Raw genomic sequence first — 12,738 nt, 5'->3', positions numbered from 1 at the left:
ACACACACACACACACACACACACACACACACCACACCACACACACACACACACACACAAAAAAAGCAAAAAACAAAAAGTGTACACACGCCCACGCTGCAGCCCCTCAGGAGGGAGACCGAAATCAATTTGCGCAAGGAGGCGGTTTTGTGGAGGCGAGAAAGAAGAATAGAAGGGGACAGTGGCATTGAAAGGAAGAGAGACGCAGGGATAATGAGAGATTCTCTATTCTCAAAACTCCATAAATATGTCATGTTGGTCATCTTGTCACTCTTTGCACCTGCTGCCAAATTTTCTGGCTCATTTTTGTTCATTCTAATGGAAAAGCCCATTCGTTGAAAGATAATGTCATTTTTACAGAGGATTTGCTGGTTTTAAATTTACAGATCATACTTTACCTTGATTCAAATATTCCTTCTTTTTTTACTTTATCTTTTTATCATTTTAATAGTTTTCCAAGTACACATACATACATTGAACAGTTAGAACCCCCTAGCAAAAATGTGAGTCAAATATTCTGTCCATCTGCCTCACAGTCCATCCTCTACTCTCTTCTCTCGTTGATCAAGACTCCAAATCCTGCTTGCTTTCTTTTAAAGGGCTTGTATAGGCCAACAGGATCATAAGATCTTCAAAAGGCAAAAATGAGACCCTAACATTCCCAAGCCAGACTCCCTTGTATCCATGGCTACACTTTGACGCCAGTCTATGAATACCACAGAAAAGAGTCAGTGATAAAGAGGCAACTCTGGCAGAGTGAGTCCATCCTGTGGACAAACTCAACTTTGTGCTGAGGATGTGGAGACAGCTTTCTCTGAATCATTACAAAATAATAATATAATATACTATTATAGATAAAGTTATTCCAATCATGAATGTAAATTGGTCAGTCAGCAGAATCTTGATGCAAACAGAAGAAGATTACTGCTTACTTTCTGTTAAAGGGCATCATTTCTGCATATCATGATCTTCCTGTGCTGCCCGCTCTGTTTCCTTGATTCCATGTTAACTAGTCTGGATGTTTGTGTGTGGGAGTGTGAAGAACTGTGAAGTACATCATATTTTGTATGTATTTTTTATGTTTAATTATTTAGCCTTGATGTCATGCAAGGTCCCAGTAAATTCTGTCAAAACATCACATCCCAACACATCGAGTACATGTTGCTGACATGCATTAAATACATCTTGATCAAAGTATTCATTTTTTAGAGTGACTTATCCAGTAATTGATCAGCGTAAGCATGCTAGTCATTAGCGGGTGGAATGATAACCCATGCTAATGGACAGCAGAGAGAGTAGGTTATCCAGTGGCTGAGGTTATGCTAATCTATTCTGCTAGTCATTAGCCTCTCCAATGCTAACATCATGAGTAGTTTGCTTCTTAGCCGTGTGCAATACACATGCAACACATATTGGCATGACAAACTGTAACAATAGAAAAACAAAACAAGTTTGAGTGCATGTTAAAGTCCTAGTTAAAGTGCAAAAAAAATTGTTGAAAGTAGATTAAAGCAAAATCTTTCTGAGGAACTGTTGAGGAACTACAATATGAAGACAAACTAAACTGGTCTGGTAGAAATGTGCTTTACTTGTGGCCCTAAACTAGCCAGCCATTAGCTTTAGCTTTTCCATGTCTGAACAACAAATATGCCAGAAGACAGTTCATAGCCACAACATCTGAACTATTCCTTTAGCACAAACCGCAGTCCTCCATGACGGTAAGACGGTTTCCAGCCTGCTGAGATGGTAAATATGGATACTAAATATGATTCATTCAATGAAAGAACATTTTCCACCTGGCAAATTCTGCAATGTTTATGTGTAATGTTAATGTGACATAGCAAAGAGATATTTTCTGGTTTGGGTTAGTCAAACCAGATACAAATATGTGCACCAAAATACTGGTTGTGATGTTGCTTAAATAAGAAGCTAAGTGTTTTTGTGTAGATACAAAACAAGAAAATTGGTTACTTTATTCACATGGATGTTCCTTAGAAATAGCTCAGAAAATGTTTTGTATCACTGGTTCATTTTGAACTGAAGGTCAACTGCCCAGAGACCAGAGTCCATTTTGATCATTCAGCTTTTATGGCCTTATCCGAATTTCAATTGAATTCTCTCAGCGGTGAAAACATTCAGTTACAGCTGTCCCAAAGATGGTACAACAACAGTTTTGTTGTTTTTGAAAGAAATACAACGAGGGATGTTCCCCAAGGATTTTATGGTGTCTGATGAATATCAAAGCTGCTTACAGCATTTCCTGACACCAAGTCCCTGGTATTGTGCTTGTATAACACATAACTCACCAATTCCACTTTGAACAAAGCGCTGCCATTTTTGATACATTCTGTCAACTCTGCAGTTTCTGCCTCAATGTGCTCCTCCACCTGGGTTAACTCTTTCCAGGAAACTGTAATGTCTTTCCACCACGTCGCCTCACACACTCCTAGCTTCACCATGTTTCTAATGAGACGTCTGGCTGAACACACAACTGCAGTCTTCAATAAACTGACTTCTTGCTGTAGATCTTTTCACCTTGAGCCCTTTTTTTGAAGTGCTAAGCTAACATTAGCTATTTTGCGCTCTGCTTTGATATGGCTTGTTGATAATTCATTTTGTAACTTGTTTCCGTTGCAGTTCAAGTTACCTGCACCCTAAGTTTTAACTTTAAGTATTAACTTAGGTTGTATTCACACCAGCCCTGTTTGGTTGACTTTAATTAAACTTTAGTTTGTTTACCTAGAAAGTCCAGTTCATTTATGGAGGTGTGAATGTGCGTTCAAAGTCTGATGTGGACCAAAAAAAGTAAACTCTGGTCCACCCACAAACTAAGATCTCTGCTTGGCTGAAGTGAACTCTATGTATGTGTGAATGCCAAGCAGACGGGACACCGCGCCTAAAGCACGAAGCGGATGACAGCACAGGGCATTCTGGGTAAATAAAACCAAAACAAACACACAAGTCTAGTACTGGCGGGAGAAATGGCTTATCGTCTTTTACCAAAGACAGAAGAGAAAACACACAGCTGCTAGGTTTACTTTAAATCCATTTTTATTTGCATTTTGTGAGAAAGGAAGTTGCACTCATGTCTTTTTTAGAAGTTTACATGAATCAAAAAGCATTCATGTAAACACAAATGAAATGTCTGTCCAGTCAGCAGATTGCAGAGAGCAGCCTGTACATATTTTGCTGAAAACTGTGCAAGAGCCGAGAGCTGGAGGCTTACATCCCTGTAGAGTGTAATGTGTGTGTTAATGTGTCAGTTTTTCTTTCTTGAAGACCCTTTGTCCCTTCCCGTCCCCCGTCCCCACCCTCTCCTTCTCCTTGTCGTCTCTTTTACCTGCTGTTCACCTTGTCGTTTTGTCTCCGCAGTCACTGTATCCATCAGATTCTAGACAGTGTGTCTTACACCCACCAACATGACATAGTGCACAGGGACCTCAAGGTGTGTGTGTCTCATTGTGTCGTATCGTGTCCCTGCATTTACATGCTTGTGTCTCTGAAACATGCCTGTGATTTTAAAACAATCAGCCTGTGCCTGCTGTCTGTCTGTCTCCGTGTGCGTCTGCCTGTCTGCAGGTTGTTGTTTTTTTTTTTGTTTTTTTGCTTTTTGCTTTTAGGATTCTTGTTGCATTACTTTAAACCCAAATGATCAGTTCTTGTCGGTCCTGGCAACATGACCCACTGAGCCTCTGAGCAAAAGAGAGTGAGTATGTGTGAGACGGTGTGTGTGTGTGTGTGTGTGTGTGTTAGAAAGAGAGAGAGGGTGTAAAGGTAGGCATTTTCAAAAAGCAGAGGCTTGAAACTTGGAAGTCAAATGTGGCGCTGCGGCTGTTTGTGAATAAATTACTGTGAAAAACGCAGGTTAGACTGAGGGTCTCCCAGGCAGAGCGGGGTCTCGCTGTGTGTCGCCTGCCTGGGTTTTTTCACAGGCAGGTTGTGTGTGTGTGTGTGTGTGTGTGTGTGTGTGTGTGTGTGTGTGTGTGTGTGTGTGTGTGTGTGTGTGTGTGTGTGTGTGTGTGTGTTTGAGAGTGATCCTTCTGAGTGGGAATACGTGTGTGTGTGTGTGTGATTGGAGCCTCTGCATGAATGTGACCGAGATGAGATGGCCTGAGTGTGTTTGGACTAACCTGCTCCCCCTGCTGTTTGCATGCAGTCATTGCATCCAGCAGATCCTGGAGGCCGTGCTCCACTGCCATCAGATGGGGGTGGTACACAGAGACCTCAAGGTGAGTCACCTGCAGGGGCGTGTAGGTGTGTGTGTGTGTGTGTCTCTCTCTTTGCTGTTCAGTTTTAAAATCAGGAAAAAAGAAAAGGAGACGCGAACTGTGAACCGCTGTTGTCAGTTCAGGCGAAGCGAGTCGGTTGTTGAACAAAGGAAGAGCATCTGTGCATTTTCTAACTTCACTCAGCTGAAGAAAAGTTATTTATACTGGTGACCAGGCCTGTGGAGACAGCAAAGTTTGCTGGACGATGAATTGTTACTGGAAATGATAAACGGTAATATTCTCGTTTTGGTGCAGTTTTCAACTAATAAATTGAAAATGCCTTAACAGTGCAAAACATTTGAACTTAAATTTTGTACAGAATAACACTCCATGCTGGAACCGGAGGACATTTTAAATATCCAAAATGAAATACAACAAATAAAACCAGTACAGAAAAAGGGAAATAAACCCCACAAAAACCTGAAACCATTAATAAAAATGGATTTTGAAGTTTCTGTAGACAAAATTACCCTCCACAAAATATTTGACAAAATGAAAATTGAGCTCATTTTAATTTTCCATGTTACTGATTGATCAGTTAATTCATCAACACTTCCACCGACACGTTTAGGAAACACTGACTAAACATTTAGTCTCCTGTTGTTAAATCAACTAGATGAATTTTAATTTCTGAGTTAAAACCTCAACAGTTTTCTGGTTGACTGCATTCAAGCCGCTGAACCTTCATTTTTCCAGCTGCATTTCCTTCAGAGCGAAGTGTGACGTTCCATCGATGTTCCGTGTCGTTGTGACGTCAGGGTCAAAGGTTTGCACTCGGACGTTTGTGATTGGTGCTAGTGATTTTGCCTCTGATCTCACACGTGATCTCTGAAAAACACAGAAACAAATGGACTCCTGCACGTACATTTCATGTTGACACTAACTTTACTCCATTAAACTACCAGCGGAAAATGAAATAAAAACATAAAGTGATGGCGAAATACAAAGCAGCCTCTCACTAAACCAGAAATCCGCACCAGTCGGTGATGGATGCTCATGTTTCAGAAAGCTTTCGCCTGCTGACTGTCTGAAACTTTGCAGATTCTCTTCCTTTTTCCTTCCTTGTCCACCTTGTCTGACTGGTGCTGGATGTTGGGACGTGGTAAGTGTAGTGAAAGTGTCCAACAGTCAGCATGTCTGCGCACGTCTCTGGGCCCGAATGCATGACAGTACAGATGTTGCCACCAATCTGAGTTACTGTGGATGCTCTTCACTGTCCTGCATGTTTCCTACCAAATAGACTGTTTCCAAGACAACCTTCATGTTTAATAACCTGGGGTTTTTTTTTCTCAGCAGAGGACAAGCGAATGAAAATGTCATGTTACCGTAGCAACACAGAGGTGTAATTAAGGGCGTGTCAGTAAACTATAGGAGGAAATTTATCATCAGGTTTTTTTTAACAAGTTAGTCCTAAAGTTTACTGATAATAAAAAGTGTTCAGTTAATAATCAAATTGGCAGTGGGGTGTTTTCGCCAATGTCACATTTATTTTTAATACGGAGGATGAACCGTGTTTTACATGGAAATATAAACGTTAAAGAAGGGAAGGAAAGCTGTGATTCATAGTTAACAGTTATTATCAGTTATCAGAAGGACTGGACCGTCTTTATTGGCCAGCTCTTTACATTGCAGAAAGTTGTACAGTATATTACAAAAATGGATTTATTTTGATTATTACAATGGTGGAAACTGAGTTATTATTGGTGACATCTGGATCCTGAGTTAACCTGATCTACCAAAGACGCAGCCAAAGTGTTTGGAACAGTGGTGGCAAATAAATAGAACGGAAGAACTAAAGACATGGCTATTCATTTTTCTTTGTGTAACTTTACAATCCCAAACAGGTGCATCTGATTCCTGTCGGTGAATTGTAACATACAGTCAGATTCCAGAAATCCAAACGTTTTCCAATAAACTCAAACGCTTGCATGAAAATTACATAGGAAGCACAGGGTGAGAGTAGAAAGGAACAACTTCCGTCAAACAGAAAGCTCCTCACTGAGCTGCAGACTGGCTGGCGGCTGACTAACGAGGAAAGAATGAATGTTTTTATCTGAAGTGTTTGGATCAGCCAGCGGCAGACGGCGCGGCGTCCGTGCTCCAGCTAAACATGCAGCTAACAGATTACAGTTCGATTCATCAGATCGGTCAGTGCGTCTTTCCTCGGTCTCATCAACAGCACAGACACCACTACCTCAAACAGACAAGCTGTCTTCTGTCCTGCATGAAAAGAAAAAACAACAAAAAGACTTTCAACTCCATCTGTCTGCCTGTGACATCCACAGCTATTATTAGTCCTCACAGCTTCCTTTAAAGCCATGGAAACAATAAGGGGGCAGGAGTTTTGGGTTAGTTTTTATCAATATAAATGTGTTGTCTTTAATTATACAAGTAAAAATACTTACAATTTTTGAATCAGGTATTACACACTGGAAGAAATAAAGAGAACAGATCTGCAAAACAAACATGAAGGCATATTATAGAGACGAAGGACGAAAATAGCTCATGTTTTGGTGTAAAAGCAGACACCAAAGAGAGAGAAAGTCACAAAGAAAGACCCAAATACACAAAAGCAAAACAAAAGACAGTGAACACAATGACGTACCGCTGCATTAGTTACAATGTGATGAAGTAGGGTTTTAAAATGTAACACAACATCATTGTGTCATGCAGCAATCGACCCAAAATGTAATAAAACTTTTTGAACCGTTTTGCCTCGTAGCCCAGAGTCCAGGCTGTGAGTCTGAAAAGGTGACTAAATGATCAAAGGTTTGGTGTTTATTCACCAAAATTTCAATTTAAATTCATATTTGGGATCTACACCATGATTGTTATTAAAAGTACAACGATTAGTATAACACAATATCACTGTACATAATGCGCGATTTATTAAATTACCATTTCTAAACCTAGAAATGTGCTGGCATGTTGACACTCATGCTCAACATGGTGGCTACGGTGACAGAATGTGGAAAAGTCGGTTCTCCACCCGTCAGGCTGAACTCTTCAGGTTGCTGATTTCTCCAGACGTTGTGGAGTTTCTTCTTCCTGACCCGGTTGCTGGTCAAAGCGAACTGCTTGGCTCAGATCCCAGCCAGGCTCCGTTAACAAAGCCGGCGTCCTGCAGAACCGATGTGACTGTTTGTCTGTGGCGTTTGTTCCCCCTGCAGCCGGAGAACCTGCTGCTGGCCAGCAAGTGTAAGAATGCAGCTGTGAAGCTGGCTGACTTTGGACTGGCTATAGAGGTTCAAGGAGAACAGCAGGCTTGGTTTGGTAAGTTATACACACACACAGGTTTACTTCATGTCATGATGTTATTCCCTCATCAAAAACAGCGTTGCCTTGATTCTTTCATGCATGTTTAATCTCCATGGCAACCATTCAGCCGTGCGGGTGAGCATAGCTCCGCCTCCTAGGTCCAAGCTCCTCCTCTGAGCGCGCTTTCTTCCTCTCCTCTTAACAAATGATCCGGTTGGAGGCCTTACGTCTTCTATTTTCCCCATATATTATCTAAAGAATAATAAGAAAAAAAATTCAAAACAAAGTTGATGGTTTTCCGTCCAGGAAGCAAACAGAAAAGTGCTTGTCACAAACTGAAACAAGTGCTTCACATTTCCTCCTGTCGGTCCAGAGCCAAGGCACAGATGCATAAAGAGGCTGCGCCAAAGTAAAAGCTCTGCCTGGATGTCATCTATTTTTGAGCAGCACTCACTGCTGTGATTATCTGAAGCATTTCTTAGCTGCAGTGGAAAACATCTCAACTCGCTTTCTTTGCTGCGGACATATTTATTCTTCTTATTTATTTGAGCTTTTTTAAATTTCCTAGCCAATTCATCAGCGGTTCGCTCCACGCAAAACACTGAAAGCTAGTCTCTCCTGTAGATGGGTGGAGAGTCTCACTTTTCTAATCTCTCCTCTGTCAAATACGGCTGCCAGCCAACTGATTAAGATGTCTTCGTCCGCCATCTCCAAATCCGCTCAGGCAAGCCAGACAAAATCCAGACGTGTCAATATTTGAGGTTCAAGTGAAGCAGTTTCCGCTGATTGATCCAGCGGAGGCAGGAAGCTGCAGTCGTAACGCTGCCGGTGGAGGGAGAAAACTCATTAAGACTCGCCAGGAACAGTTTGCCTCTGAGAGCGAAGGCAGCCAGATCGTTTAATCTTTAAAGACGAGACGGCGGCAGAAAGGTTCCAGCTCTGGAGGAATTCAGCACAATCCCAGTTAAACACCAGAAAGAAGGAGAGCGCTAAATATCATTTATTAAATAGTGTCGAGGTGAAACTTTTCTGCAAGTCAAAGGGATAATGATGTGTTTCAATTGTGATTGTGTAATTTTATCAACTTAATATATTATTAAAGAAATTAATTTAGAAATTTATGTAAATGCAGAAAAAATGGAGACAAAATGAAAAACCAATCTTTACCGTTTAATCTCCAGTACCTGTTTTTAGTTCAGACTAAATTAGCTGCACGTCTCACTTAAAGGGGCATTAATATGTCAACATTCCAGGTGTGTTGCCTTGATTCTTTCATGCATGTAAGTCACAAACATCTGCCCCGCGACTCCGCCCACTCAGCTCCTTCAAACTAGCCTGCAGGATTTAGCAAACAGCTGGTGGAATGTCCCAGAGTCTGGAGGAAGAGTGGACAGGACCAGAATCCACCTGGGTTGAAGTCCAGAGTGACGTGTCCACAGTCAGTGACGTCAGTGACGGTTTGGGTCACCATGTCACCTGCTGGTTCTGGTCCACTGGCTTCTCTGAAGTCCAGTCCTCGCAGCTGTTTACCAGGACACTCTGGAGCACGTCATGATTCCTCTGCCAATAAGCTGAATGGAGATGATTTGATTTTCCGGCTGGACCTGGAAAATCTCGGCAATGCCAAAGGTCCTGTTCCTGATTGGCCAGCAAACTCCCCTGACCTTTAGAGAATCTATGGACTGTAGCCAAAAGGAAGATGAGAGACACCAGACCCAACAAGAGAGATGACCTTGAGGTATCTGTCAAAGCTGGGTGTCCATCACACCGACACAGAACCACAGGCTCATCTCCTCCTGCCACGTGGAACCAGTTTTTTCTTTAGCTTCAGAAATTCATGAAGCTGAAGATGCTTTTGTCTCTAAATGTCTTTAAGGTTGTTCTGACTCATTTTGAAAAGGAGTCATCTGCCTGTAAATGTTTTTAATGAGGAATCTGTTAGCTGGTTTATGTGTGACGGTGTTAACTCTCTGTTCTGTGAATCTCGATGAAAATAAACCATTTCACTTTACTGAGATGACTGACATTTTCCACTTTTATGCAATATCCTTATCAGTTGAGACGAACCTGTAAAAAGTGTCTTCTGTATAAAAAAAACCTGCTCTTTGTATGAAAAGAAACCCAGATGCTAAGAATGTGCGTCCTACTTTCCCCTCGTTTCTGTTTGCAGGCTTTGCAGGAACTCCTGGCTACTTGTCTCCAGAAGTACTGAGGAAGGAGGCGTACGGTAAACCTGTAGATATCTGGGCATGTGGTAAGCTCTTTGTTGACGTTGTCATGCTTGCCGCCTCCTTGTTCTCTCGCCCGTCACTCTAGACAGATGTATTCCTGTGTGTAGGCGTCATCCTTTACATTCTTTTGGTTGGGTACCCTCCGTTCTGGGACGAAGACCAGCACAAGCTCTACCAGCAGATCAAAGCCGGAGCGTACGATGTGAGCTTGTTTGCTCCTTCGCTTTTCAATCATTTGAGATGGAAAAAATATCGCTGCTTACATATTTGTTGAATGTGCGTGTGTGTGTGTGTATGTATGGATCTGATTAGTTTCCCTCTCCAGAGTGGGACACGGTGACTCCTGAAGCTAAAAATCTGATCAACCAGATGCTGACTATCAACCCTGCCAAGAGAATCACTGCCCAAGAGGCTCTGAAGCACCCGTGGGTCTGCGTAAGTGGCATTCGCACATCCAGAACCCCACTGCTGCTGACAGAAAACAACATTTTGTCAACTCCACTTTGAATAATTTGTAAGGGCCTAATTGGGAGTCTCAGAACATCTGATGGAAGCTACCAAGCCTTCCCACCATCTGTTCCCAAACACACAATCCATCCCTGACTGGAGCGGATACCAGGCCCGGCTTTCTCTGGACAATTAGTGTCAAAGAAATACAAAAGTGTGACTTCTCTCTCAGAAGGTATTGCAAGGTATTACATTCAAGGTGTTGCACGTTGAAACTAGATATTTGCACATATTGTGTGAAAGATCAGACTAAACTTTTCCTTATTTAGGTCAATCAAGATTACCCAAATAATTTCTGTTTGCCAAATGTCAGAGTAATGAGTGAAAGAAGTCTTAGATATCTTTGATATTCAGAAATTAGCCTTTGAGCAGTTTTGGGAAACCCAGATGACGGTTTTGTAAGCAAACCTGTCTCAGTTTGGTTGGAGAATCTCAGGAGCTGGAGATGGAACAAATGTTGCAGTTTTGGGCCCCGACTTAACCGAAGCAATCGGACTATCAGATGGGAAAACAACTGTAGAGTTCAAGATGGGACAGAATTTATCATTAAGCAAAATAAAGTCTTTGTAGGAAGGACTCACTTCTTCTATTTGGCTCTGAGCAGCTTTGAGATTCAGCTGCAAACAGCGGCTACCTGAGGTCAAATATCGCCCCTTGGATAAATCTCGCCTTTGTAGTTCAGTTTGCTGTGTTTACCGACGCCTGGCTCTGCTCCACATCCTCGCAAATCCCTCAAAATACTTTGGCCGGAATCCACGGAGAGCAACGTGAATCTGTTCAGGCCTGGTACCTCGGGAGCCTCAGAATCAACAGAATGTGTTGTGCAAAGCAGAGGCTCTCCTGCAGCTTCTGCCCACATGAATCTGTCAGTGCCAAAGCTGCTCTACTGTGATGTTTTATTTTCAGCATCTCTCTGTCTCTGTCTCTCTCTTCCCCCTCAGCAACGCTCAACAGTGGCCTCCATGATGCACAGACAGGAGACGGTCGAGTGCCTGAAGAAGTTTAACGCCAGGCGGAAACTTAAGGTGTGAAAACACTAAATAGGTCATGAAGACATTTTGTTTCTTCTTCTATTGCTCTACATTTTGTTTTACAAACTCAGCAGCGTTATAGAAATAGAGATGAGCAAAGTGACAGGCAATCCAGGCAAGTAGATTTAGTGGGTGTCGAAATTTCAGCATAAACACTGTATTCTGGTCTAAAGGAATTTCCACATGAGTAGGTTCATTTTAATTTCACAATATGCAAAATTAGCGTGTGCATTTAAGCATTCAAAAGAAAAGATTATTTCTAATGTCTTAGAAAAACCAGATGAAGCAGTAATATTTTATCTTCAGGAAGTGTAATGTCTCACTTGATCACTGCCATAAATCTTCAAAGTAAGATGGAGATTAGTTCTTCCCAGAGTGACTTGATCACATGTGCAGCTTTCCTTCACATATATTTCCAATGGAAAGCATTGTAAAAAAAAATCTCTTAAAAAAACAAAAAACAAAACAAAAGACAGAGGTGTGACTACTTTAAAAGAAACGGCTTAACAATAATGGTCCGAGTTTCATAATAAAAGTCCACAGAATTTTCTAGGCTATGGATGCACAAAAAGCCTGGCTAGACACATTCCACCTTTCTCTTTTCATGCATGAAAAAAGAGCCAATACTGAAAAAAATTCCCACAATTATTTCTGTTAGCACTTCAAAATTGGTCATTTTAATTGAAAAATAATGATAAGCACAATCAATGTGAAAAGATGTTCAGTATTATTTAACTTTAAGAAGGACTTAGTGAATGCAGATATAACTATTTATTAATATTTTATTTTATGTAACAATTTGTTGATGGGTTTTATTTCAGTGTGTATCGATAAATCGGCCCCGGTTTCTTTAATATTGGCTGATTGGTGATCGACCCATATTTACATGTGAGGCCGATCTTATCCACCGATCTTATCTGCCTCAGCAGTCCTCCCCCTGTTCCCAACTCAGCGACTTTCTTGCTAAATTTAACATTTCAGATAAATTTTTTTTTTTTAAATCAGTATCGGTAGGTGAGATTTTTAAAAATCGGTAATCTGCAATCAGCCCGAAAAACTGCAATCAATATAGTTTTTTCTGGCTGAAGAAAGACGGCACTCTGGATAAAATACATGCTGGCACTAACCGGCCGTTTTGAGAACGTCCATAATCTTGACATGGTCCAGAATGAAACTTTTACATGCCTGATTCAGGCATGAAACCTGTTCACTCGTGTGTTTGTTTGGCCTCATGATAATGCTGCTCTATCTCCCTTTCTTTCTTTCTCTCTCTCTCTCTGTCTAACCAAAGGGAGCCATCTTAACCACCATGCTTGTCTCCAGGAACTTCTCTGGTAAGAACTGTGCTCTGATCAGACCGCTGACATGCCATCTGTCCTTCACACACAAGCACACCCACACTAAAGTTCACACTCATTTATGCATATGATGGCAAAGTACAGA

The 12,738-nt window shown here is 41.5% G+C and overlaps 1 protein-coding gene across 5 annotated transcripts in view; it reads left to right on the top strand.

The window, feature by feature from the left end:
* The window catches only part of LOC129379744 (calcium/calmodulin-dependent protein kinase type II subunit beta), a 41,169-nt gene that overhangs the window by 10,042 nt on the left and 18,389 nt on the right, over positions 1-12,738 (top strand). For 3 of the 5 annotated variants that reach the window (XM_055060582.1, XM_055060579.1, XM_055060577.1), the window contains exons 6-12: positions 4,157-4,229; positions 7,439-7,541; positions 9,697-9,780; positions 9,865-9,959; positions 10,070-10,192; positions 11,206-11,289; positions 12,587-12,629. In XM_055060582.1, coding sequence (XP_054916557.1) covers positions 4,157-4,229; positions 7,439-7,541; positions 9,697-9,780; positions 9,865-9,959; positions 10,070-10,192; positions 11,206-11,289; positions 12,587-12,629 — 605 coding nt within the window. Of the gene's footprint in view, positions 1-3,372; positions 3,446-4,156; positions 4,230-7,438; positions 7,542-9,696; positions 9,781-9,864; positions 9,960-10,069; positions 10,193-11,205; positions 11,290-12,586; positions 12,630-12,738 lie in introns of all 5 variants that reach the window. The other 2 variants (XM_055060581.1, XM_055060578.1) reach the window with 1 other exon arrangement.

Source organism: Poeciliopsis prolifica, unplaced genomic scaffold (assembly GCF_027474105.1).
Source record: "Poeciliopsis prolifica strain line A6 unplaced genomic scaffold, Auburn_PproV2 SCAFFOLD061, whole genome shotgun sequence".
Classification (NCBI taxonomy): Eukaryota; Metazoa; Chordata; class Actinopteri; order Cyprinodontiformes; family Poeciliidae; genus Poeciliopsis; species Poeciliopsis prolifica.
Note: the sequence above shows the minus strand (reverse complement) of the source record. Positions and strands in the feature narration are given on the sequence as shown.